The sequence below is a fragment of the Chiloscyllium plagiosum genome, chromosome 16, assembly GCF_004010195.1.
Source record: "Chiloscyllium plagiosum isolate BGI_BamShark_2017 chromosome 16, ASM401019v2, whole genome shotgun sequence".
In the NCBI taxonomy this organism is placed as follows: domain Eukaryota; kingdom Metazoa; phylum Chordata; class Chondrichthyes; order Orectolobiformes; family Hemiscylliidae; genus Chiloscyllium; species Chiloscyllium plagiosum.
Window position 1 is genome coordinate 30,875,242 of NC_057725.1, and position 26,785 is coordinate 30,902,026.

Genomic DNA, 26,785 nt, shown 5'->3' on the forward strand with positions numbered 1-26,785 from the left:
TCAGGTCCTGGGGATTTATCCGCCTTTAATCGTTTCAATGCATCCAGCACTTCCTCCTCTGTAATCTGGACATTTTGCAAGATGTCACCATCTATTTCCCTACAGTCTATATCTTCCATATCCTTTTCCACAGTAAATACTGATGCAAAATATTCATTTAGTATCTCCCCCATTTTCTGTGGCTCCACACAAAGGCTGCCTTGCTGATCTTTGAGGGGCCCTATTCTCTCCCTAGTTACCCTTTTGTCCTTAATATATTTGTAAAACCCCTTTGGATTCTCCTTAATTCTATTTTCCAAACCTATCTCATGTCCCCGTTTTGCCCTCCTGATTTCCCTCTTAAGTATACTTTCTTTATACTCTTCTAAGGATTCACTCGATCTATCCTATCTATACCTCATATATGCTTCCTTCTTTTTCTTAACCAAACCCTCAATTTCTTCAGTTATCCAGCATTCCCTATACCGACCAGCCTTCCCTTTCACCCTGACAGGAATATACTTTCTCTGGATTCTTGTTATCACTTTTGGAATATTGTGTGCAATTATGGTCTCGTTCCTATCGGAAGGATATTGTGAAACTTGAAAGGGTTCAGAAAAGATTTACAAGGATGCTGCCAGGGTTGGAGTATTTTAGCTATAGGGAGAAGCTGAATAGGCTGGGGCTGTTTTCCCTGGAGCGTCGGAGGCTGAGGGGTGACCTTATAGAAGTTTACAAAATTATGAGGGGCATGGATAGGGTAAATAGGCAAAGTCTTTTCCCTGGAGTTGGTACAATTGCAACATTTAAGAGGCATTTGGATGGGTATATGAATAGGAGGGGTTTGGAGGGATGTGGGCCGGGTTCTGGCAGATGGGATTAGATTGAGTTGGGATATCTGGTCAGCATGGATGGGTTGGACCGAAGGGTCTGTTTCCGTGCTATACATCTCTATGACTCTATGACCCTATGAGTGGCCAACGTTCCAGTGGAAGAAGAAAAAAATGCTTCAAAGACAATGCAAAGCTCTCCTTGAAACACAGCAGCATTGACTTTTATTGCTGGAAAGTAAATGCTTGCTTCCAATCATTCAAAATGGAGATATTCTGTACATCAAGCTACATCATACTTCAAAATGAGGCAGAACGGTGGCAAAGATGGAAAGGAAAAGAAACAAATCCTGCAAGCTAGGTCCCACTTCCCCACAAGACATCATGCCCTTGTGCAAAAGGTCTGTGGGTTGGGAATCAGCCAGTTCACTGATATGAAGACCCACAGCAGAAACTCATGACTCTGAATAGATGTCATTCTCAAATCGAGGGACATCCAACGTCGAGAAGTAAATGCTGGGCCAGGACTCGACTGGTTCCCAGATTCCGTTTGGAGTTAGGAATGACCTCATCATTGTGTTACAAATCATTTCTAAATGGCATTTATGTAGGACCATTAAATACTGAACATTCCAAGGCACTACACAGGACCAGAAGCAAAACCAGGCAAGTGTGGCAAATGATTTCCTTATTGAGAGAGAGAAATCTTGTATTTCAGGAGAGTAAGGATACTGTTCCTAGTGTCTTGGAAAATATCTGCTCTTCAAGTAGCACCACTCTAAAGCTCAGTATCATTAATCACATATTGTTTGTGGGATCTTGCTGTGCACATATTAATTCGTGTGATGTGTGAATTGCTGGCTAGAGCAGCACTTATTGCCTAGTTGTGAAGGTGGTGGTGAGCTGCTCCAGTCCATTTGTTGTAGGTACACCTACAATGCTGTTGGGGAAGTAATTCCAGGTTCCAGGATATTGAAGCAGGAACACATAATGGAATGGCAATATATTTCCAAGTCAGGATGGTGTGTGATTTGGAGGGGAACATGAAGGTGGTGGTGTTCCCATGTGTCTGATGTCCTTGTCCTTCTAAATGGAAGTTGTCATAGGTTTGGAAGATGCTGACTAAGGAGTCTTGGTGAATTTCTGCGGTGCATTTTGTAGCTGGTGCACACTGCTGCTACTGAACATTAGGAATGAAAGTTTAAGGAGGTGGATGTGATGTCAATCAAATGGTGCCAAGCTTTTTGAATGTTTTTGGAGCTACACTCATCTACTACCCTTACAACCCCAGTATTTATTTGTCTGGTTAAGTGTATGGTGAATTGTAATGCTTCGGAAGTTGATAGTGGCCAATTGAGGATTGTTAAGACAATTGAATGTTAAAGGCTAATGGTTAGATTGTCTCTTATTGGAGATGGTTATTACCTCGCACTTGTGTAAAGCAAGTGTAACTTGGCCTTTGTCAGCCAAAGCCTGGATATTGTTCAGGACTTGTTGCATTTGAACATGGATTGCTTCAGTATCTGAGGAGTTGTGAATGGTGCTGAATGTTGTGCATTTATTAGCAAACATCCCCATTTCTGACCTTATGACAGAGGGATGGTCATTGATGAAGCAAATGAAGATGGTTGAGCTTAAAACCCTACCTGAGGAACTCCTGCAGAGATGTGCTGAGCTGAGATGACTGACCTCCAACAATCACAACCATCTTCCTATGTGGCAAGTATGGTTCCAAACGGTGTAGTCACCTTCCGCCACAATCAAACTCCCCCACCACCACCAATTCCCATTAACTCTAGATTTGCTAGGGCTCCATGATGCCAGAGTTGAGAGTGTGGTGCTGGAAAAGGACAGCAGATCAGGCTGTATCTAAGGAGCAGGAGAATGGACGTTTCAGGCATAAGCCCTTCATCAGGAAATTTTGTATTTCCAGCAAAACTGTGCTTTTCCAGCACCAATTCTCAATTCTGATCTCCAGCATCTGCAATCCTCACTTTCTCCTCTATGATGCCAGACTTGGTTAAACACAGCTTCATCTTAAGGGCAACAACTCTTACCTCCCTTCTGGAATTCAGCTGTTTTGTTCATCTTTGAACCAAGGCTGTAATGTGGTCAAGAGCTGATTGGACCTGACAGAACCTAAACTGAGCATCACTGAGCCAGTTAATGCTAAGTATTTGATGCTTGATAGCACTGTTGATGACACTTCCCATCACGATACTGATGATCAAAAGTAGACTAGTGGGATTGGATGTGGAGTAACAGAGTAGTCAGTCAGGATAGTAGATTTTATTCCTGACAATACATTAGTGAGCCAGATAAGATTTTACAACAATCAATTCATGGTCATCACTAGATTTTTAAAAAGATTCCACATTTTATTGAATTCAAGTTTCATCAGCTGCTAAGGTAGGATTCCAACCTGGGTATCCAAAACATTTCCTATTTCATTGGCTTACTGTTCAATGACAACACTACTGTTGTATCTCCTCTCCCTGTTTCATGCGTTATCACTGTGATAATTGTTTGTGTGTGCTTCTGGGGAAAGCTGAAGTCACGAAAGTTTCTCTAAAATGTAATTTTTTCCTTGCTTTACTTTTATTTAATTCCATCTGCCTTGCAGTCCTCAACTTCACTTTGGGTACACCCTGACCAACGAGATGCTCAGCAGAGGCTCCTCGAGACCATCACTGTCCTCCAACGGTTGGCTATCAGGCTCTCCGGTCGAGCTGAAATGGTGGGGGCTGTTCGTCAGGTGAGTACTACTGAATAACTGGACTAAACCAGTCCATACAAGCCTCTCTTTCCCTAATATATCTCAAGTCCCAGTTTCTCCCCCATGCCTCAATCTCGTCTATCTCTGGAGGACATATGTGCCCAATCATCCCAGTGCCACTATAGCTCGCAGCACAGGTCTGCTACACTATGTGTAAAATATTTCAGCTTAACCATTATACTTATCCTGAGGTCCTGAGATTTCACCTGTGTCCTCCAAACGTTGACCCCCTTCCCTACAGTGTACTCAGACCAGCCTTGAATTTTCCATTCATCATCTGAAACACCTAATCAAAGTCATCTCTTGATCTTCATTATCTCAAAGTCAACTCCAATTTCATTTCCAGACTCAGCTGTAGGTGTCACCGGCAAGGATTGCATTTATTGTCCTTTCACGATTACTTTGAAAAGATGGTGGTGAGCCACTTTCTTGAAAAAATGTTTCTTGTTAGAACTGAGGGTCTTGCTTGTTCAATTGATGTTATAAGTTTAATAATAAGTAGATGCGGAAATGTCATCATGTGACTTCAAGCAAATGTGAGGTCAGCTAAATCTTTTAAATCCACAAATAGTTGGGGTCGAGAATGCACTTCCTGGAAGTGTAGGGAGGCAGGTTTTATTGAGGCTTTCAAGAAGCATCAGATTAGTATTTGACTAGAAACAATATGCAAGGTGAATTGGAAAGGAAGGAAATTGACACTAACTTAAAATATCCAAAGAGTTGATGCAGATCTGTTGTGTTAAATGGCCTTGTTTTACGTTGTAATACAGTCATTGAGATTTATGGCACAGAAACAGACCGTTTGGTCCAACTCGTCCATGCCGACCAGATATCCTAAATTAATGTAGTCCCACTTGCTAGCACTTGGTCCATATCCCTCCAAACCCTTTCTATTCATATACCCATCCAGATGCCTTTTAAATGTTGCAATTGTACCAGCCTCCACCACTTCAATACACGCACCACCCTCTGTGTGAAAAGGTTGTCCCTTACGTCCCTTTTTTATCTTTCCCCTCTCACCCTAAACCTATGCCCTCTAGTTCTGGACTCCTCCACCCCAAGGAAAAGACTTTGTCTATTTAGCCCACCCATGCCCCTTGTGATTTTATAAAACACTGTAAGGTCACCCCTCAGCCTCCAACGCGCAAGGGAAAACAGCCCCAGCCTGTTCAACCTCTCCCTATAGCTCAAACCCTCCAATCCTGGCAACATCCTTGTAAATCTTTTCTGACTCCTTCCAAGTTTTCACAACATCCTTCCGATAGGAAGGAGACCAGAATTACACACAGTGTACCAAAAGTGGCCTAACCAATGTCCTGTACAGCTGCAACATGACCTCCCAACTTTAATACCCTGTGTACTGACCAATAAAGGAAAGCATACCAAATGCCACCTTCATGATCCCATCTACCTGCGACTCCCCTTTCAAGGAGCTATGAACCTGCACTTCAAGGTCTCTTTGTTCAGCAACACTCCCCAGGACTTTACCATTAAGTATAATTCCTGCCCTGATTTGCCTTTCCAAAATGGAGGAGCTCGCATTTATCTAAGTTAAACTCCATCTGCCACTCCTTGGCCCATTGGCCCATCTGATCAAGATCCCGTTGTACTCTGAGGTAACCTTTTTTGCTATTCACTACGCGTCCAATTTTGATGTCTTTTGCAAACTTACTAACCGTACCTCCTATGTTGTCATCCATTTTTGATACTATATCAATGCAACCCTTTGGAATCAAAGTATCTTTTCGGAGTTGCAATACCCAGCACAGAATGCAGTTACTTCGGTGGACTCGAACCAAATCGCTAATCAAGTCGAGCAAAACTTCCACCTCTTTATATTCCAATCCTTCTGAGAGAAAAAAGCTAATATTATCCTTTTAAACTATTTTTGTCCCTCACAAAATAGTTTATGCTTATTTCTGTATTCAGATCCTTAAATGTCTCTGCCCCTCTGGTGCCCAGCTACTTAGGTCTAATGTGGATGACCTTGCACTTTCTCATGTTGAACACCATCTGCCACAGTTTTACCCATTTTTTAAATCAAAAAAATCTTGTAATTTAGCATTTGAATGCAAAACAATTGTCCCAAGCCATTTCACTCAAACTTGATCAAATAAAATTTGACACCAAGCCACATGAAATGATAAAAGACAAGTGGCCAATGTTTATTCAAAGGGCTGGAATTTAAGAAGGACAGAGAGGTACAATGGCAAAGAAGCAAAGGGAAGGAATTTTAGAGTTTAGGACTCAGTTATCTGAAGGCACAGGGATAAAGGTGAAGCAATGAGAATTGGGGATACAGGAGAAGCAGAACTGGAGGAGTACAGATACCAGAGAAGGGTGTAATCTTCCAGTATCCTTTTTGCATATTGCCTTTAAGAGTGTCTCTGGTTAATCTGAAGATGTGTTCCATGTTTATAGGAGAAACGAATGTCCAAGGCCACGGAGGTGATGATGCAGTATGTGGAGAACTTAAAGAGGATGTACGAGAAGGATCATGCTGAGCTAACAGAATTCAAGAAGCTGGCCAATCAGAATTCAAACCGTACCTATGGCACATACGGAGATAGCAGTGGTAGGAATATATGGTCCTTTCTGTGTTTCTGGGACTGCCCTGATAAAGTCTCTTGGTTGTGATCAGTAGAGAGCTCATTCCAATATATGTGTTTCAGGACTCGCAGAAATCAAAGGGCCAAGTGATAAGTTCTTCATCTTGGCCTGGTGACACCAAGAAGGCTCCTAGCAGAGATAATGACCATCCCCTAGAATGAAATAGAGAGATTCAGTTTCTTGTCAGCTGAGCAGCATGTTGTCAAAAACAGACCCCATGGTCTAATCCTCGTGTTATACTTGTGTTGTTCTGAACCTGATTTTATCTTAATATAATACTATTATTCTTTTGGTGTAATTGTGTTTTAAAGAATCCCTACAGTGTGGAAACAGGCCTTTCAGCCCAACATGTCCACACTGACCTTCTGAAGAGTAACCCACTCATACCAATTCCCATACCCTATTACCCCTGACCTACGGACCTTACCTACACATCCCTGAACACTAAGGCCAATTTAGCAGGGCCAATTCACCTAATCTGCACATCTTTGGACTGTGGAAGAAAACCCACACAGACAATCGCCTGAGGCTGGAATTGAATCTGGGTCCCTGGCGCTGTGAAGCAGTAGTGCTAACCATTGAACCATGTGCCACCCAAAGCTAATGCTGGTGTTACCTTGCTGGTCCTAATCCTGGTTTTATCCCAAACCTGATATTATCCTGGTCAAGGATGTGGTGCTGGACAAGCACAGCAGGTCAGGTAGCATCCAAGAAGCAGGAGAGTCGACATTTTGAGCAAAAGCCCTTCATCAGGAGTGAGGCTGTGAGCCTCAGGGCTGGAGAGATAAATGGGAGAGGGGTGGGGCTGTGGGGAAGGTAACTGAGAGTGTGATAGGTGGAAGGAGGTGGGAGTAATGGTGATATGTGAGAGGGGAGGGTGGAACAGATAGGTGGGAAAGAAGATGAACAGGTAGGACAGGTCATGAGGGCGGTGCTGAGTTGGAAGGTTGAAACTGGGATCAGGTAGGGGAGTGGAAATGAGGAAACCAGTGAAATCCACATTGATGCCATGGGGTTGGAGGGTCGCTAGGCAGAAGATTAGGCGTTCTTCCTCCAGGCGTCGGGTGGTTAGGGAGTGGTGATAGAGAGGTCCAGGACATGCATGTCCTTGGCAGAGTGGGAGGGGAGTTCAGCCACAGGGCGGTGGTTTTGGTTGGTGCAGGTGTCCCAGAGATGTTCTCTGAAACGCTCTGCGAGTAGGCGTCCAGTCTCCCCAATGTAAAGGAGACCACATGGGAGCAACGGATACAGTAAATAGTGTGTGGAAGTGCAGGTGAAACTTTGGTGGATGTGGAAGGCTCCTTTGGGGCTTTGGATGGAGGTGAGGTGGGGAGGTATGGGCTCAGGTTTTGCAATTCCTGCAGTGGCAGGGGAAGGTGCTAGAATGGGAGGGTGGTTTCGTGTGGTGCGTGGACCAGACGACGAAGTTGCGGAGGGAACGGTCTTTATGGAAAGCGGATAGGGGTGTGGAGGGAAATTTATCCCTGGTGGTGGGGTCCGTTTGTAGGTGGCAGAAATGGCAGAGGATGAGTTTGGTGGGGCGGAAGGTGAGGACCGGGAGGTTCTGTCCTTGTTGTGGTTGGAGGGGTGGCGTTCGAGAGCGGAGATGTGTGATGTGGATAAGATGCGCTGAAGGGCATCATCAACTATGTGGGAAGGGAAATTACGGTCTTTAAAGAAGGAGGCCATCTGGTGTGTTCTGTGGTAGAACTGGTCCTCCTGGGAGCAGATGCAGTGGAGACAGAGGAATTGGGAATAAGGGATAGCATTTTTACAGGAGGCAGGGTGGGAGGAGGTGTAGTACAGGTAACTGTGGGAGCTGGTGGGTTTGTAGATGATGTCAATATTGAGTCAGTCACCATTGATGGAGGAAGGTGTCTGAGATGATCCAGGTGAATTTAAGGTCGGGGTGGAACACCTTCCCCTGCCATGCACGAATTGCAAACCTGTGCCCACACCTCCCCCCTCACCTCTGTTCAAGGCCTTCCACATCCATCAAAGTTCCACCTGCTCCACACAAGTCATTTACTGCATACGTTGTTTCCTATGCGGTTTCCTCTACGTTGGAGAGGCAGGATGCTTACTCGCAGAACGCTTCAGAGAACATCTCCAGGACACCCGCACCAACCAACCCTACCGCCCCGTGGCCGAACACTTCAACTCCCCATCCCACTCCGCCAAGGACATGCAGGTTCTGGGCCTCATCTATCACCACTCCCTAACCACCCGGCGCCTGGAGAAAGAATGCCTCATCTTCCACCTCAGGACCCTCTAACCCCGTGGCATCAGTGTGGATTTCCCCTCCCCTAACCTTATCCCAGTTCCAACCTCCCAACTTGGCACCACCCTCATGACTTGTCTACCTATCCATTTTCCTTCCCATCTATCTGCTCCACCCTACCCTCTGACCTATTACCTTTACCCCCACCTCCATCTACCTATCACACTCTCAGCTATCTTCCCCCAAGCCCCACCCCCTTTCCATTTATCTCACCACCCCCTAGGCTCACAGCCTTATTCCTGATAAAGGGCTTTTGCCCGAAATGTTGACTCTCCTGCTCCTTGGGTGCTGACCTGCTGTGCTTTTCCAGCACATTCTTGACTCTAATCTCTAGCATCTGCAGTCCTCAGTTTGGTCTTGATGTTATCCTGGTGCCATTCTGTTGTCACTTTACTGTAATTCTAGCTTTATGCAGTGTTAACCGTATTGTCATCCTATACCTGATCTAATCAATATACTTCATCCACATGCTTACTTTCCTTCTAGTTATTTTCTAACTCTCTCTACCTTAAACACTTTGACTCCTGGATGGCATAGAGTTTAATGGGTTTAACTGTATGGTCACTTGAATAGTGAGTGATTTCAGTCTATTCAACTGATCAAACCTGACCTTGCGCGTACAGCATGGATAGTAAATATCTCACAGCAGAATTCTCCCTGTCTTCACCCACAGGAGTCTTGAGATATTGTTGCATCCTTAATGTTGTCTCAATTGAGATTAGCTAACACAGTTTCATCCATGTTTGAAAGGGATATTAAAAGGTATGGGAAGCAAGCTGGAGAGTGGCAAACTGGATTAAGGTAATAAAGAGAATGGGTAGTTATCAGGAGAGTTGGGTTAGGTTTGATGGAAGAAAACACTAGTCAATCTATCTCCTTCTTCAAAATTGCCATTCAGTCACTCACTAAAATCCTTGATTTAAATAAAGTAGTGGGTGCTTGGTGAGTCATTCAGGAAGGCAAAAGTGAGGACTGCAGATGCTGGAAATCAGAGTCTGGATTAGAGTGGTGCTGGAAAAGCACAGCAGGTTAGGCAGCATCTGAGGAGCAGGAAAATTGACGTTTCGGGCAAAAGCCCTTCATCAGAAAAGCCCTCGAAGAAAGAGTGCTCAATAAACTGAGAAGAAGTTGTCAAAATTGGGAAAGGGTTGTTGTTTCTTTGGGACTGTACTTTTATCTCTCACAGTGGGGTTACAACTGAGAACTTCAAAGAGAGTTCCAAGAGAAACAAAATAAGTGATGGGCACTTGTCCCATTATTACATTCTTTAAATTCTCCAAATGGGTAGTCAACAATAAACTAGGCATGAAAATGTTTGTAGTATCAATTCATCAACTGTAGGTGGCAGAATTGAACTATCTAAAGGAACCTTATAGTTTCAATGACATCCCAAGGTGGGGTGGCCTGCACTCACCCTATACTGTATTATAGCAAAACTCAGTGTTACGCCTCAGTGTTAGTGCATGGGAAATCCTGAAATGTCGATTCTCCTGCTCCTCGGATGCTGCCTAACTGGCTGTGCTTTTCAGCACCACACCCTCGACACGGAAAATCAAGTTCTACTATTCCTGGCGTCATCTCAAAAGTTAAAGATTTTATAAAAACTACACAGGGTTCCCCAATTTACTTGTCTTTTAGACCCAGGTTGACAAGCAGGAGGCTGGAGGAACAAAGCAAACCAGGCAGCATCAGGAGGTGGAGTTTTGACTCTTTTAGACCCAGGTTGACAGAAATTACAGACCAGGTTTATATACTAACAAGAATGACTATTTATTACAAATAAATAGATTCTAATTGCAGATAAACAACATTAATCTATAGCTATTAGTTAAAATTCTAACCCCACCTTAAAAACCCCTGTGCACACACACAAACACAAACACAGAAAAAAAGGGTGTTATGAGCAGAGGGAAAGAGTGGGAAGGTGACTCAATGGTTCCTGTCCCCAAGGTTTGCTGAGATGGTGTATTGTTCAGCTGTAAGTATCTAATTGGCTCATAAAGGTCTGATCAAAATTAATACAACAAGGAACATGCACTTTAATGTGAAGTCAATTATTAGCTTAATCTGTTTCATATATATTAGAGACATTTGCAAACTATTGACTGAAGCTACATAATATACTCATATATATATATAAACAAGTGACTCTCACGCTGCCTTCTATCTGTTGGGGACTTTGCTGACAGTGATAATTAGAGCTCTATCTTAGATTCCGTGGTACTGGTCTCGCAAACCCCAGCCCGATGGTGAAAGGTCCAATGAGTGAGACAAAGTCCTGATATTAATACTATTCTGAATCCAAGGTTATGTGCTGAATCCCTACTTTGTAACAACTTCAGTACTTTTCCAGTCTTCGAAAATAGGTGGAAAACAAGTCCAGGTGGCTATATTTTTTTTTACTTTTTTTTTCTGTTTATATTTTTTTTCTCCTGTTTATATTTTTTTTTCTCCTGTTTATATTTTTTTTTCTCCTGTTTATATTTTTTTTTCTCCTGTTTATATTTTTTTTCTCCTGTTTATATTTTTTTTTCTCGTGTGTGTGTGCAGGTGGGAGACACAGTGGAAGACACAAAGTGCACGAATCTTTATTCAATCCAGGTGGCTATATGTAAACCATACAAACAGGTGGTTCCCATAGACTCTCAAGGTCAGGCACTTTTCCCCAAGTCAGAACAGGCTGTTTTTGCATTAGGTCTGTTTTTCATGTACTTATCCACTTTATTTCAATTACTCATCATCATGTCCAATTAACCCTTAACAGTTGACCCTTAATGGTTTGGTTTGAAGGTATCATTTTTAAACTCAACACAACAGATGGTCCTTTTGGCCTGTCAGGACCTGCTGCTCTTTGATCCTTCTCCACTTGCTTGCAGCAGGCACAGAGTGACTGGTTCATACTTATAAAGTCTCTGACATCATGGTTGAAAAGCCACAGGTTACAACGATATGAGGGAAAAACAAAATAGCTTTCTTAAGGCTGGAGGCTGTTTTTACTCCAGAGAAAAGAGTCAGCTTCTTTCCTTTCAAAAGATCCAATAGCTTCTACCCAAACATTCACATCTACAAGCTATTCAGCCAGCTGAGAGCCAATTGCACAGGCAGAAGATCTTTGTCAGCAATAACTGGTCACCATTTCACAAACCATTTCAGCCACTTGTTGCCAGCTGAATCTCCCTTCATACAAATCCCTTGGATCCAGCTTATCTGCAGCTAGACTTCTCCCTCTGCTTGAACAAACTGCTGTGTAAACATCATTTACGATGAGTGTCAAATGACTTACTTTTAAAAATTACCATAATCCTTCAGCCACCCTTGGCTTCTACGACAATTCTTTTCCCATTTCAGTCCACAATCAAAAACGCAGAATATAAAAAGGTACAGGCTGCACACACCAAGCCAAGAATCACAGTCCTTTCTTGTAATCTGAAAGATTTTTTTAATGGTAATATTGGTGATAAGTTTTAGCAGATCCCTCTGATCTGCGAAGCAGTCAAGACAATATGTTGAACTTCAAACTTACTCCCATTTGCACACATTTTCTGACAATCTTGTAGCAGCACAGAATATAAGAAATAGCAGAACATTCAGACTGTCAACCCTACTGCACCATTTATTGAGATCTTGTGGTAGATTCCCACAATCCCCATATCCTTTTAATTAGTACCCAAATTTCTGTCCATCTCTGTCTTGAATGTACTCAATGACTGAACATTCACAGCCCTCTCAGATAGAGAATTCAGAAGGTTCATAGCCCACTGAGAAAAGACATTTTGCCTCATCTCAATCCTTTGGTCCTGAGTTCGAGAATCCCCACCAATTTTTAGGAAGTTTAGAAGTTTCAATGAGAGAATCTCTCATTCTTGTAAACTTTAAGCAATATAGGCCCAGTTTAAAGGAGGTCATTCATTGTGTTGTTCCTGAATAGACTCTTTCAACAATCTACCCAATTAGTCTCACTTTCCCTCTTCTTGTCCCATGCATAAGCCTACAAATATTCCCTTTCAAGTATTTATCCAATTTCCTTTGAAAGTTAACCTGCTCCAGCTGTTCTTGCGGATAGTGCTTTCCAGGTTTCAACAGCTCACTGTGCAAACTTTTTCTCTCATTTCCCCTCTACCATTTTTGTCAGTTACATTACATCTGTGTTCTCTGGTTACTGAGCCTCTTTGTCATTGGAAACAGTTTCTCCTTACTCGGTCTATCAGATCCATTCGTGATTTTAAACACCTCCATTAAATCTCCTCAACCTTCCTTTCTAAAAGCAATTGCCCTGACTTTCTCAAATCTTCAACATTTTTTTACCCAGTTGCAATAGTTGAGTCCATGAATTATTTCTTTGGAATGTATTATCCTCACTGATACAATGTGATTCAGATAAATTCAATCATAGTTTCTTTAAAGGCCTATAATGAAAGGGAGTTCAGTGTTGGGTGACTAGATGGTTTAATACACAGTACCCGAGGACTGGTATCCAGCCTATGACATTCAGGCCACTCAGCTCTATTTGTGTTTCTATCTCTCACTTGCTGCATTGTCCTTTTTGGAATTGGCAGGACTAAAGAAGACAGGGAGCAGAACTTTCAAAGAGTCTGCATGGATACAATAGGCAGAAGGCTCCCCATTTTCCTGTCTGATTGGGAAAAAGGTGTACATAGTGCTGATGTTTCAGTGTACAATCTATAATCAATATATTTAGGTCTAAACAGATTTAGATCTTGGAAATTAATGCGAATATTAAAATTTATGGTAACTGGCAATGAGAGAAAATTTCAAGGTATAATATTTGTGTAAAGATTTGTAGCTCGGGTGCCTGTTGTTGTGGTTGTGAGTATGTTCGCTGAGCTGGGAAGTTGATTTGCAGACATTTTGTCCCCTGTCTAGGTGACAACTTCAGTGCTGTGGAGCATCCTGTGAAGCGCTGCTGTACTGTGTCTTCTGGAATTTATTTGGTTCAATTTCTACTGCTTCCGGTTGCTGGTTCAGGTTGTTTGTTGTAGTGGCTGGGTGTATTGGGTCCAGGTGAATGTGCTTGTTGATAGAGTCCGTGGCTGAGTGCCATGCTTCTAGGAATTCTCTGGCTGTCCTCTGTTTAGCTTGTCCTATGGTTGTTGTATTGTCCCAACCATCTGTGTATACGGCTACTAGAGACAGCTGGTTGTGGTGTTTAATGGCTAGTTGGTGTTTGTGGATGCAGATTGTTAGTTGTCTGCTTGTTTGCCCTATATAGTGTTTTGTGCAGTCTTTACACGCAATCTTGTAAATTATGTTAGTCTTGCACATGATGGGTATAGAGTCTTTTGTCCCAGTGAATTGTCTGAGCATGGCTGTTGGTTTATGGGCTGTCATGATTCAGAATGTTTGGAGAAATCTGGCTGTCAGTTCGAGATGTTTTTAATGTAAGGTAGCATGGCTCGTCAGTTAGGTTGTGGCATGTCCTCATCATGTTTGTCTGTGAGGCATCTGTGGATGAAGTTGCAGGGATATCCATCCTTGGTGAAGACTCTATAGAGGTGTTCTTCTTCTTATTCCCTTTGTAGGTTAGGAGTGGTACAGTGTGTTGCAGTCCTTTTGAACAGTGTCCTAATGCAGCTTCTCTTGTGTGTATGTGGATGGTTGCTGTTGTAATGCAGGACCTGGTCGGTATGTGTGGCTTTCCTGTACACTTTTGTGGTGCATTCACCGTACTGTGTTCTTTGTACCCTCACATCCAAAAATGGAAGTTGATTGTTGGCTTCCTCCTCTCGTAAATTTGATCCCTGTGAGAATGGTGTCGATGATCTGGTGTGCGTTCTTGATTTATGTTCTCGTAATGATAACAAATGTGTTATCTACGAATCTGATCCAGAGTTTGGGTTGGATTTGTGGGAGGACTGTTCATTCCAATCTTTGCATCACTGCTTCTGCTATGAGCCCAGAGATGGGGCAGCCCATAGATGTTCCATTGATCTGTTTGTATATTTAGTTGTGGAATGTGAAGTGTGTCGTCAAGCATGCAGTCCTTGTTAATAGGTTTCCCATCGTGTTGTCTGTTCTGCCTGTCCAGGAGGTTGGCTCTTGACTCTCTGGCTAGAGTTTTGTCATTTGAGGTAAATAGTGCCGTTACATCAAATTAGACCAGTGCTTTGTCCTTGTCTATGTCTATGCTCTTGATGTTGTCTCGGAATTCCTGTGGTGATTGTATGGAGTGTTTGGATCTGCTGGTGTTTTAGTTTTTGTTGGAGTTCTTTTTACCAGTTTATGCAATGGCGTTTCCAGCAATGCCACAATGGGTCTGAATGGTATGTCTGGTTTGTGTACTTTGGGTAATCTGTAAAAACTTTGAGTGTTGTTGCTTTCTGGTTTCATCCTTTGTTGGTCAGTCCTGGTTATTAGTCTGTTTTTTTGAAAGTTCCATAGTGTTTTGTTTATTATTCTCATGGTTAGCTGTGGTGTGGGGTCAAACTCCCTCTGGAGGTAGGTGTCAGTATCTGCAAGTAGTTTCTCTGCTTTCTGAATATATTCGGTCTTGTCTATGATAACCATCATTCTGCTCTTGTCCGCTGGTATTATGATTACATTATTGTCACTTTCGAGTGTTTTTAGGGCTTCTCTCTCTTTAGTGTTGAGATTGTTTGTTTGTCGCAAATCCAACCCAAACTCTGGATCAGATACGTAAATGACACTTTATTATCATTAAGAGAACAGAAATCGAGAACACCAGACCAGATTATCAACACCACTCTCACAGGGATCAGATTTACGAGAGAGGAGAAAATCAACAATCAACTCCCATTCCTGGATGTGATGTTACAAACAACATAGAAAGGCGAATGCACCACAAAAGTGTACAGGAAAACCACACACACTGACCAGGTCTTGATTTACAACAGCAACCACCCACATACACACAAGAGAAGCTGCATTAGGACACTGTTCAAAAGGGCTGCAACATACTGTACCACTCCTGACCTGCGAAGGGAATAAGAAGAAGAACACTGCTATAGAGTCTTAACCAAGAATGGATGCTCCTGCAACTTCATCCTTAGATGCCTAACAGACAAACAACGTGACCTGGACATGCCACGACCTAATTCACTAGCCACGCTACCTTATATTAAATAACATCTCAAACTGACAGCCAGACTTCTCCAACCATTCTGAATCATGAAAGCCCATAAACCAACAGCCATACTCAGACAATAACTCACCAGGAGAAAGGACCAAATACCCATCATGTGCAAAACTAATGTAATTTACAAGATTCCATGTAAAGACTGCACAAAACACTATATAGGGCAAACAAGCAGACAACTAACAATACGCATCCACAAACACCAACTAGCCACTAAACGCCACGACCAACTGTCTCTATTAGCCATACACACAGATGACAGGGACCACAAATTCAACTGGGACAACACAACGATCACAGGACTATCTAAACAGAGGACAGTTAGAGAGTTCCTAGAAGTGTGTCACTCATCCACAGACTCCATCCAGAAGCACATTCACCTGGATCCAATATACCGGCTACTACAATGAACAATTGGAACTGGCAACCGGAAGCAGCAGAAATGGAACCAAATAAATTCCAGAAGATACAGTACAGCAGCGCTTCACAGGAGTCTCCAAAGCACTGAAGATGTCACCTAGACAGGGTCAAAATATCTGCAAATCAACTTCCCAACTCAGTGAGCATACCCACAACCATGACAAGGTAAAATATCTGACCCCACTTTCAAGAATTGACTCTTTTGTATTTTGTTCTCAGATGACGGAGTTCCCAGAACAGCCCGATCAATGTCACTTACATTGGGAAAGGTAGGTTCGCCAAACCACAAAAGCCAGTTCATTTTCATGTTGAAGAGGTCATTGGGGTATCTAGCCATCCTTAAAACAGTTATTGAGTACCCAGCTATCATTACAGCAATTGAAGTTTCTCTATCAAAATCTACATAATTTCATTGTTACTTACAAATGTTTGATAAGTAAGCAGAAAGAACCTTTACTGGATCAGAAAATGTATTATTGAATCAGGAGGATGTCCCTGAGATAATAGCAATGAAGTACTTTTGAAGTGTAGTCACTGTTGTGATGCAGGAAAGACAACAGCTAATTTATGCACAACAACCTCTTACAAATGGCAATGTAATAAATGACAGAGCATCTGGATGCTTTTGGTAACAATTACTGTTGGATACTGTTGCCACTGGATACTCTCTTCCACTTCTTTGAATGGCAATTGTAGGATCCTTCATGTTAATCAGAGAGATAACATAGGCCTTCCTTGAATGTTTCTGTCTTTAGATAAATGATGATCTAGTGGATATGACAGCCCCCATTTGGAAAATGCTCCAAATGTTCACTAAGGTAGAAGCTGGACTAATCCGTTTTTCTACAAATCACAGGCTTCGATTCCTCTGTCAGACTAACTAATCTCTTTCTTAATAGATCCATGAGCTGTGGCCATCCTTCACAATTACCTTGAAGCCAGCTGTCTGTCTTAATATCAAAACTAGCGTTTTGGTCAATTATATGATCTGACCTCTCTACAGTAACTGCAGTATTAATTTAAAATTAGTTCATTGGCAAAGACTTCGAGATTTCTTAGGTTGTGAAAGGTGCTGTATAAATGCAAATTCTTCCTCGTTTTTTCAAATTGACCTCTTTGTCGGTGGAGGGCAGTGTTTAAAATCCACTTTGACCCACTCAAACTTGCTGCTGCTTCCAAAGTGAAAAGTTGGAACCCAGCATTGAGTACAGAGAGATAATAGGAAAGAATTTGAGTTAAGTATTTGTAAGCAATTTTTGTTAATGGTATACTTTTACATTTTATGAACTACGAATCAACAGCACAGGAGGTAAATCAGAGATGCACAGCACTAAAAGAGACCTTTCAGTCCAATTAGTTCATACTGATCAGATATCCCAACCTAATCTAGTTTCATTTGCTAGCACCTGACCCATATCCCTCCAAGTCCCCCATATTCATATACTCATCCAGATGCCTTTTAGATGCTGTAATTGTACCAGCCTACACCACTTCCTCTGGCAGCTCCTTCCACACATGTATCACCCTCTGCATGAAAAGGTTTCCCCTTAGGTCCCTTTTATATCTTTCCACTCTCACCCTAAACCTATGCCCTCCAGTTCTGGACTCCCCACCCCAAGGAAGAGACCCTGTCTATTTATCCTATCCATGCCCCTCGTGATTTTATAAACCTCTATAAGATCACCCCTCAGCCTCCAACACTCCAGGGAAAACACCCTCTGCCTATTCAGCAGCTCCCTGTAGCTCAAACCCTCCAACCATGATAATATCTTTGTAAATCTTTTCCGAATCCTTTCAAGTTTCACAACATCCTTCCGATAGGAAGGAGACCAGAATTGCATGCAATATTCCAAAAGGGGCTTAACCAATGTCCTGTACAGCCGCAACATGACCTTCCAACTCCTATACTCAATGCTCTGACCAATACACCAAAGCATACTAAACGCCTTCTTCACTATCCTATCTACCTGCAACTCTACTTTCAAGGGACTATGAACCTGCACTCCAAGGTCTCTTTGTTCAGCAACACTCCCTAGGACCTTATCATTAAGTGTATAAGTCCTGCTCTGATCTGCTTTTCCAAAATGCAGCACCTTGTATTTATCTAAATTAAACTCCTTCTGCCATTCCTCAGCATATTGGCCCATCTGATCAAGATCCCATTGTGCTCTGAAGTAACCTTCTTCGCTGTCAATGACATCTCCAATTTTGGTGTCATCTGCAAACTTACTAACTATACCTCCTATGTTCACATCCAAATCATTTCTATAAATGATGAAAAGTAGTGGACTCAGCACCAATCCTTGTGCCACACCATTGGTCACAGGCCTCCAGTCTGAAAAGCAACCCTCCATCACCACCTTTTGTCTTCTACCTTTGAGCCAGTTCTGTATCCAAATAGTTAGTTCTTTCAGTATTCCATGAGATTTAACCTTGCTAACCAGTCTCCCATGAGGAACCTTGTCAAGCATCTTACTGAATGAAGTCCATATACATCACGTCCACTGCTCTGCCCTCATCAATCCTCTTTGTTACTTCTTCAAAACACTTAATCAAGTTTGTGAGGCATGATTTCCCACACACAAAGCCATGCTGACTATCCCAAATCAGTCCTTGCCTTTCTAAATACATGCAAATCTTTTCCCTCAGACTTCCCTTCAACAACTTGCCAACCACTGATGTCAGGCTCACTGGTCTATAGTTCCCCGGCTTCTCCTTACCATCTTTCTTAAATAGTGGCACCACGTTAGCCAACCTCCAGTCTTCCGGTACCTCACCTATGACTATCGATGATACAAATATCTCAGCAAGGGGCCCAGCAATCACTTACTTAGCTTTCCACAGAGTTCTCGGGCACATCTGATCAGGTCCTGGGGATTTATTCACTTTTTCATGTTTCCTAACATCCAGCACTTCCTCCTCTATAGTATGGATATTTTTCAAGATATCACCATTTTCTTCCCCACATTCTGTATCTTCCATGTCCTTCTCCACAGTAAACACTGATGCAAAATACTCATTTAGTAACTCCCTCATCTCCTACGTTCCAGACATAAGCTGCCTTGCTGGTCTTTGAGGGGCCTTATTCTCTCCCTAGTTACCCTTTTTGTCCTTAATATATGTATAAATACCCTTTGGATTTTCTTTAGCCCTATTTGCCAAAGCTATCTCATGTCTCCTTTCTGCCCTCCTGATTTCCCTTTTAAGTATACTCTTAGTATACTCCTACTGCCTTTATACTCTTCTAAGGATTCACTCGATCTGTCCTGTCTAAACCTGACATATGCTTCCTTCTTTTTCTTAACCAAAACCTCAATTTCTTCAGTTATCCAGCATTCCCTATACCCACCAGCCTTTCCTTTCATCCTGACAGGAATATACTTTCACTAGATTCTCGTTATCTCATTTTTGAAGGCTTCCCATTTTCCAGCAGACCCTTTACCTGTGAACATCTGCCCCCTGTCAGCCTTTGAAAGTTCTAGCCTAATACTGTCAAAATTAGCCTTCCACCAATTTAGAACGTCAACTTTTAGATCTGGTCTATCCTTTTCCATCACTATTTTAAAACTAACAGAATTATGGTCGCTGGCCCCAAAGTGCTCACCCCCACACTCATCTCAATCACCTGCCCTGCCTTATTTCCCAAGGGCAGATCAAGTTTTGCACCTTCTCTAGTAGGTACATCCACATACTGAATCAGAAAATTTTCTTGTACACACTTAACAAATTCCTCTCCATCTAAACCCTTAACACTATGGCAGTCCCAGTCTATGTTTGGAAAGTTAAAATCCCCTACCATAGTCACCCTAGTATTCTTACAGATAACTGAGATCTCCTTACAAATTTGTTTCTCAATTTCCTACTGACTATTAGGGGGTCTATTATGCAATCCCAATAAGGTGATCATCCATTTCTTATTTCTCAGTTCTACTCAAATAACTTCCCTGGATGTATTCCCAGGAATATCCTCCCTCAGTACAGCAGTAATGCTATCCTTTATCAAAAACGCCACCCTCCCTCCTCTTTTGCTCCCCTTTCTATCCTTCCTACAGTATTTGTATCCTGGAACATTAAGCTGCCAGTCTTGTCCATCCCTGAGCCATGTTTCCTTTGTATCTGTCCTGGCTGTTTGAAAGAGCTATCCAATTAGTCCTTTGTCCTCATACTCTTTTTCATTGTCCTGTAAAATGTCCCCTTGGCTAAAATTGCTCAAGGAAAATTGCTGCTTATTTTTTAGTACCTTTATTGCTCAATTTTTAGTGCGCATCAAGAGAAACATTCATTTCAGTGAAGCTGGGTTGGGGCTCAGTAGAAAGGTTCCATGACTCACTGACATTTAGCTAAGTGGTGTGGTTGCTAAGTTTTTAATATCACAATTAAGGGCAATGTAAATATTGTTGGAAATAAAAAAACATCATTGTGAGTGCTCCAATTTGTTGGGGGCAGTACATTGCTGATTTACCTTCTGTAACACTTCAGTGTAGAAATGACAGCCAGTAATATTAATGAGATAACACTCAACACATTTCTATCTGATTCCTCTGCCTGGCTATTTTAGGAGAAGCATTAATCAATGTAAACTGAAGAGGGTTTAAAGCCCCTGTAAAATAGATGGAGAATTTTACACTAGTGCATTAAACAGTGATTCACTAATAGCAACACCGTCTTTCCACCTGGTAGACAATTTTTCACCTTGGTTGTAATCCATTTACATGGTCACAGACTAAAATATTAATATTTATAATTGAAGAGTAAAAGCAATGGGAGTGGAATTGTCCTTAAGCATTAGCTCATCGGGCAGCTGTGTTAATGGTTCACTTTTCTTTCCAAAGTGTTAGCGCCCAGTTTTGCCGAAGGTTTCATCCCTGCTGACGTATTGCTCAGTGTTACAAGTTTAACCATTTCAATATTACGAATGTTATATTTTCTTTCAGACTGTACCTCGCAGGAGGGTCAGTGTAGCAGTGGTTCCAAAGTTTATTAACTTTCCTGGGCAGCCTGCCATTGTCACCATGGTAAGTCAACAACTTACTTATTATCAGACTTTAAGAGAAAAGGTGACAACTTGTATGAGCCATATAACAAATAATGTAAATGTTGCATTGAATTAAATATAATTAACATTACAGAAATACTTTATTTGGCCCAACAGTTTCATGCCATTGTTTGTGCTCTGCACAAGCATCTTCCTTTCTTCCCGTACAAGCATAACTTTCTACAATTTCATCTCCCCGTACAAGCATAACTTTCTACTCCTTTCTCCCTCATGTACTTCTCTAGTTTTACCTTAAAAGTGTCTGCGCTATTCACGTCAGCTACTCCATGTGGTAAGAGATCACAGAAATCTTCAAATATTTGATGAATGAAAGGGAACATTTTTGATTTATATAGGGAGACAGCAGTGAGTGAGAGTAATTGGGTAACCCAACAGAAACGTTGACATATTCTTAGCATTCCTGGAACCAACTTCCCCATGCCTTATTTGTCGTACTAAACTGTACAATCATACATTCACTATTTTAAAATGACATACCCAGTTTGCAAATGCCTTAATGTTCTCTTATTAGATTGGATTAGATTCCATATAGTGTGGAACAGGGCCTTTGGCCCAACAAGTCCACACCGACCCTCTGAAGAGTAACCCACCCAGATCCATTTCCTTCTAATGCACCTAACACTATGGGCAATTTGGCATGGCCAATTCACCTAACCTGCACATTATTGGACTGTGGGAGGAAATCAGAACAGCCAGAGGCAACCCATGCAGACACTGGGAGAATGTGCAAACTCCACACAGACAGTTGCCAGAGGCTGGAATTGAACCCGGGTCCCTGGCGCTTTGAGGCTGCGGTGCTAACCACTGAGCCATCATGCCGCCGTTGGTTTTTTGATAAATCCTTGTTCAGGATTGTAAGTTTGTGGAAGAATGAAGGACTGTGACTATTAACTCCTTATTTTCTTTGCTATTTTCAAAATTAATTACTCCGCTTTTGATCTTTCATCAATGCATGTCTGATTAGCTTTTGATTAATGTTGAAATATCACAGAAATCTTCAAATATTTGTTGAATGAAAGGGAACATTTTTGATTTATATAGGGAGAGAGCAGTGAGTGAGAGTAATTGGGTAACCCAACAGAAACGTTGACATAAAGACAACCAGCTGAAAGTTGATCTGATGAATATAAATGTGCACCTAAAAATGAAAGGTGGAATGTGTCATAGAATGGAGCTCTGTGATTAAAAGGAAAAATTGAATCTAATTTGATATTTAGAATAGAAACATATGATTCAGTTAGGGCTTTCAGTAAATAACATGATGAATGTGCAAAGATAACTGGAATATGAAAAACATATTAGTAAACAACATAAAGGAAAATAGGTTTAATTAGTATTTTCAAAAGTAAAGGAATGATTGTAAGAGATGAAGATTACGGGGGGTGAAGGAAATGTCTAATTATGAAGAGTTAAAGAGTGATGGCATTGGGGAGTAAATAGTGTTGCTTTTTGCAAATGATGACAAAGCACTGATATGGGTGAATTGAATGCAAAGAGAACTGAAATTTTAAAAAGTGGTTCTGAAAGCAGTAGCAGATTGAAGTTGGATTAGTCACTGGATCCTGAAGATTGCACCCTTGTATGTTGAAAGCAGGAGCACAGACAGAAATCACTGGCCCCAGTGTGGCTTCTGACCTGCACCCCTAACCTTATCCCACTCCTGTCCCATGTTATGGTTATTGGGCCTTGATGTATCCCCTTTTCTGGGTCCTGATTTAAAGTTGAGGTTCTGACCATATCTGGTTTCAGAAAGCAGCTCACCTTTATCACCATTTTCCCAAAGCCAATTAGGAATCAATAATAAATGCTGGTCTAGATAACAATGTAGGATTGTGTGAATGAACAAAAGAAACTAAGTTTTGTGCAGAATTAAGGTTTTGAACATGAGATACAAGGTGATGAGAGAAGGAGCTTTTATGCAGTGAGTGATAATGACCTGGAACTTCTTGCTTATGAGGTTGGTGAAAGAAGAGATAATCGATGATTTAATTTTTTACAGCTGGACAGGGCATTGGTGTGGCTGCACCTGGAGTAATACGTGCAATTTTGATCTCAAACTTATGGAAGTATATACTCTGGAATTCAGAGAAAGTTGACTGGCTTGCTTGCTGGGATATCTTATAAAGGAAAGTGGGTCTGTAATCATTGTCATTTAGGATTGGGCAGTGATCAGTTTGAAAATGTCAGTTTTTGAAGGGGCTTAATGTAATAAATGCTCCGAAGATATTTCCCTTTTAGGAGCAATCTATAATTAGGAAGCATAGTTTAAAAATAAGGTGTCTCTCATTTAGATGGTGAACAGGATGAATTTCTCATTCTGGAGGGTGGTTGTTCTTTGGAATTCTCATCCACAGAAAGTACAGGAGACTGAGCTATTGAACACATTCAAGGATGACTTTATAGCTTTTTAATCTACATTATGGGGAGGAGGCAGGAAAATGGGCTAAGGCTACAATCCAAATTATTGTGACCTTACTGAATGGTAGCATAGACCTCGGCTGAATGACCTATTCCTGTTCCAATTCCTTTTGATTTGATTTGATTTATTGTCGGCACATGTATCTTAGTACAGTGAAAAGCTTTGTTTTGAGAGCAGTGTAGGCAGATGACAGCAAACAAGGACATATAGGTCATAGGGTGCTTACACAGAGCAGGCATACAAGTTAACAACTGCACAGGAGGTGTTCAAAGCAAGATCAACATTATTTGAAGTTAGAGAGTCCATTCAGCAGTCTAATAACAGCAGAGAAGAAGCTGTCCTTGAATCTGTTGGTCCATGTGTTCACACTTCTGTATCTTCTGCTTGACAGAAATGGTTGGACGGAGTGAGAAGGCTCTTTGATGATATTGGCAGTCTTTCCACAGCAATGAGAAGTGTAGTTGGAGTCCATGGATGGGAAGTTGTCTTTCGTGATGGTCTGGGCTATGCACACAACCTTCTGCAGTTTCTTATGGTCCTGGGCAGAGCAGTTGCCATACCAGACTGTTATGCTCCTGGATAGTATGCTTTCTATGGTGATCTATTGATCAAAAGAAAATTGAATGGATAATTAAGAAAGATAAACATATGGAGCCATATGGACGCAGTGGGGTAATGGGATTGACTCATTTGCTCTACAGCTGACTATCATTGACCTGATAGGCTGCGTTGCCTCTTCCTGCACTGTTCTGATCCTTTGACAGAGGACATTTGATGAGATTCTTAGCAAGATGCATCAAGTGATGAAGGAACTGCTTGCGTTGGATTCTCATAGGTTTAACAACATTGGAATCAATATAAGCATATCTATTTTAAAAGAAAATTACTGCATATGCTGAGAATCTGAAATAAAAACAGGCAATGCTAAACAATCACCAGGTCTGGCAGCATCTGTAGAGAGTGAAATAGAGCTAACATTTTAGGTTGAAGCTTTGCTTTCTGGAAAAGGGTTATTGACTTGAAACAGTGACTTTCTATTTTTCTATTGCTGGAAATGAGTTCTAATTTGCTGAGTGTTTTCAGCGTTTCCTGATATTAGCACAATATATCATCAAGTTCTCTTTTTGCATGCTGATATCATTTAGCCTAACCGTTGTTGTGAAGACCTTTGATGCATTATCTCTTGCAATCTTAATTGTGTTCAACTGGAATCCTTTCAGCATTGTACAGCACAGCTGTGCTCAGCATCTTTCTGCTGCAGCTGATAGTTTAATGAAGCATATCAACTCTCTAGGTCAACACAATGTTATATATGTGTACACCTTTGAAGGGATTGGCAATGGCTGATATAATCTTATCCTTGGAGATTTGCAGCAGGTGACCAAAGTCTCAGTGCTGAGCTATTATTCCTGAACCAATATATATATATATATATATATATATACATAATAAAATTCCTGAACTGCCGCATCAAAAAAGCCTAGTTGACAAATACTTTTCCTTTTGTTATGTTTCCTTCTTTTGTAGGCAGAAACAACTAACAATGCCAGCAGCTCCAGCACTGTCACTACCACCACCATCGGTCCCAGTAGCTCCAGCAGCCTCAATGCCAGCAGCTCCAGTGGGATTAATATGTATCCCAGTCCGACACTGGCTCCTCTCGCCGAACAGTGAGTACATCAACAATGTTTAACTAACATCTGAGAATTTTTAGGATTATTTATTTCTTCTGGAGATGTGGGCATCGTGGGCAAAGCTACCATTTCTTTGCCCATCCCTAGTTTCCTTGGGAAGGTGGTGGAAGGCTTATTTTCTTGAACTACTGGCCTAATACATTGAATGACTTGCGAGGCCACTTCAGAGGGTGCTTAAGTGTCAATTACATTTTTATGGGGCTGGAGTTACACATAGGCCTATACAGGGTAAGAATGGCAAGAGATTTGAAATGAGTGAACTAGATGGGTTTTTGATTTGATTTATTATTGTCATGTGTACCAAAGTATACCACACAAATGCATCAGGGTAACAGAACAGAGTGCAGGATATGATTTTACAGCTGTCAAAAAGGTGCAGAGATAGATAAGCATTAACATTGAAGAGGTCTATTAAAAGTCTGATAACAGCAGGGAAGAAACTCTTCTTGAATCTATTCATACGCATTCAAATTTATATATCTCAAATTTTAGTGTTGACCTTTCTCTGCATCCTCTCTGAGGCTGTAACATATTCTGCACTCTGTTCTGCTACCCTAATGGACTTTGTATGATACAACCTGCCTGTATAGCATGCAAAACAACATTTTTCACTGTATCTCAATACTTGTGACAACAATAAATCAAACTCCATCTTAAACTCAGTAATAATCAGATAATCTGCTTTTGTGGTGTTGATTGAGGATACATTTTGGCCAAATCACCACATTTTGCTTCTCTGGACATGGTCAAAATTGTGCACTAGAATCTTTAACGTCCATCCCAGCAGGCAGTTGGATACCTCAGTTTAATGTCTTTCTGAGAATGGCATCTCCAACAGTGCAGCACTCCTTCAGTACTGAACAAAAGCTTCAAACTTGATTTTTGTTCTTAAGCCATGGAACAAGACTTTAATTCAGCATCTTATGACTCATAGACATAAGTCACTGATCCAGTGCTGCTGCTCAAGATGCATATCTTTCTGCAAGTTCAGTGCTGGGTAAGCTTTTGCTCTTTCCGTTTTCCTGTAACAGTGAAGCTGAATTCTTTGTTTCCTATGTATAAAGCGGGAAGCAGAATGCTGATAAGGAGAATAAATGTCCTACTCCAGGCAAAGTCCAATCGGTCAAGGTCGAGATAACCAGCTCAGAGACAAAAGCCAAGATTGAAGAGGAAGCTTACAATAAAGGGTAAGATTTCCCTTATGCCTGGAGAGAATGGAGTGGAATATATAGATGCTAGTAGAGCGTCCACCCTCACAATCCACACAAGTGTTGGCTGCTGAGTGCTGAATCTCCCCATTGCTCTGCAAAGACAATACAGACTCTCAGATATGACAACAGCCATTCCTTGCGTCCATTCAGGATCTAGTGATCTTCTTACTTAGTGCTTGTTGGTAAAACCCCAAAAGGTGCTTCTTATCCATTAGCTCAGGAGTTTAACTTATTCTCCTGTCAACCATTCTCAGTCCCAACATTGTTCTATTTCTCTTGCTGTATTTTCTATAAATCTCCATAATGGAATCTTGGGAATAATGGAAGTCCTTTGATAGCTCCTTATGTAGAGCGTTCACATCCAAATCAGACATCCATTTGTCCCTTCATTGCTC

General features: G+C 41.6%; 1 protein-coding gene across 3 annotated transcripts in view; it reads left to right on the forward strand.

Annotated features, from left to right (window-relative positions):
• mrvi1 (murine retrovirus integration site 1 homolog) overlaps positions 1-26,785 on the forward strand; it is a 161,688-nt gene that overhangs the window by 126,158 nt on the left and 8,745 nt on the right. For all 3 annotated transcript variants that reach the window (XM_043705685.1, XM_043705686.1, XM_043705687.1), the window contains exons 17-22: positions 3,433-3,564; positions 6,007-6,160; positions 16,230-16,279; positions 20,945-21,025; positions 25,013-25,155; positions 26,244-26,366. In XM_043705685.1, coding sequence (XP_043561620.1) covers positions 3,433-3,564; positions 6,007-6,160; positions 16,230-16,279; positions 20,945-21,025; positions 25,013-25,155; positions 26,244-26,366 — 683 coding nt within the window. The remainder of the gene's footprint in view (positions 1-3,432; positions 3,565-6,006; positions 6,161-16,229; positions 16,280-20,944; positions 21,026-25,012; positions 25,156-26,243; positions 26,367-26,785) is intronic.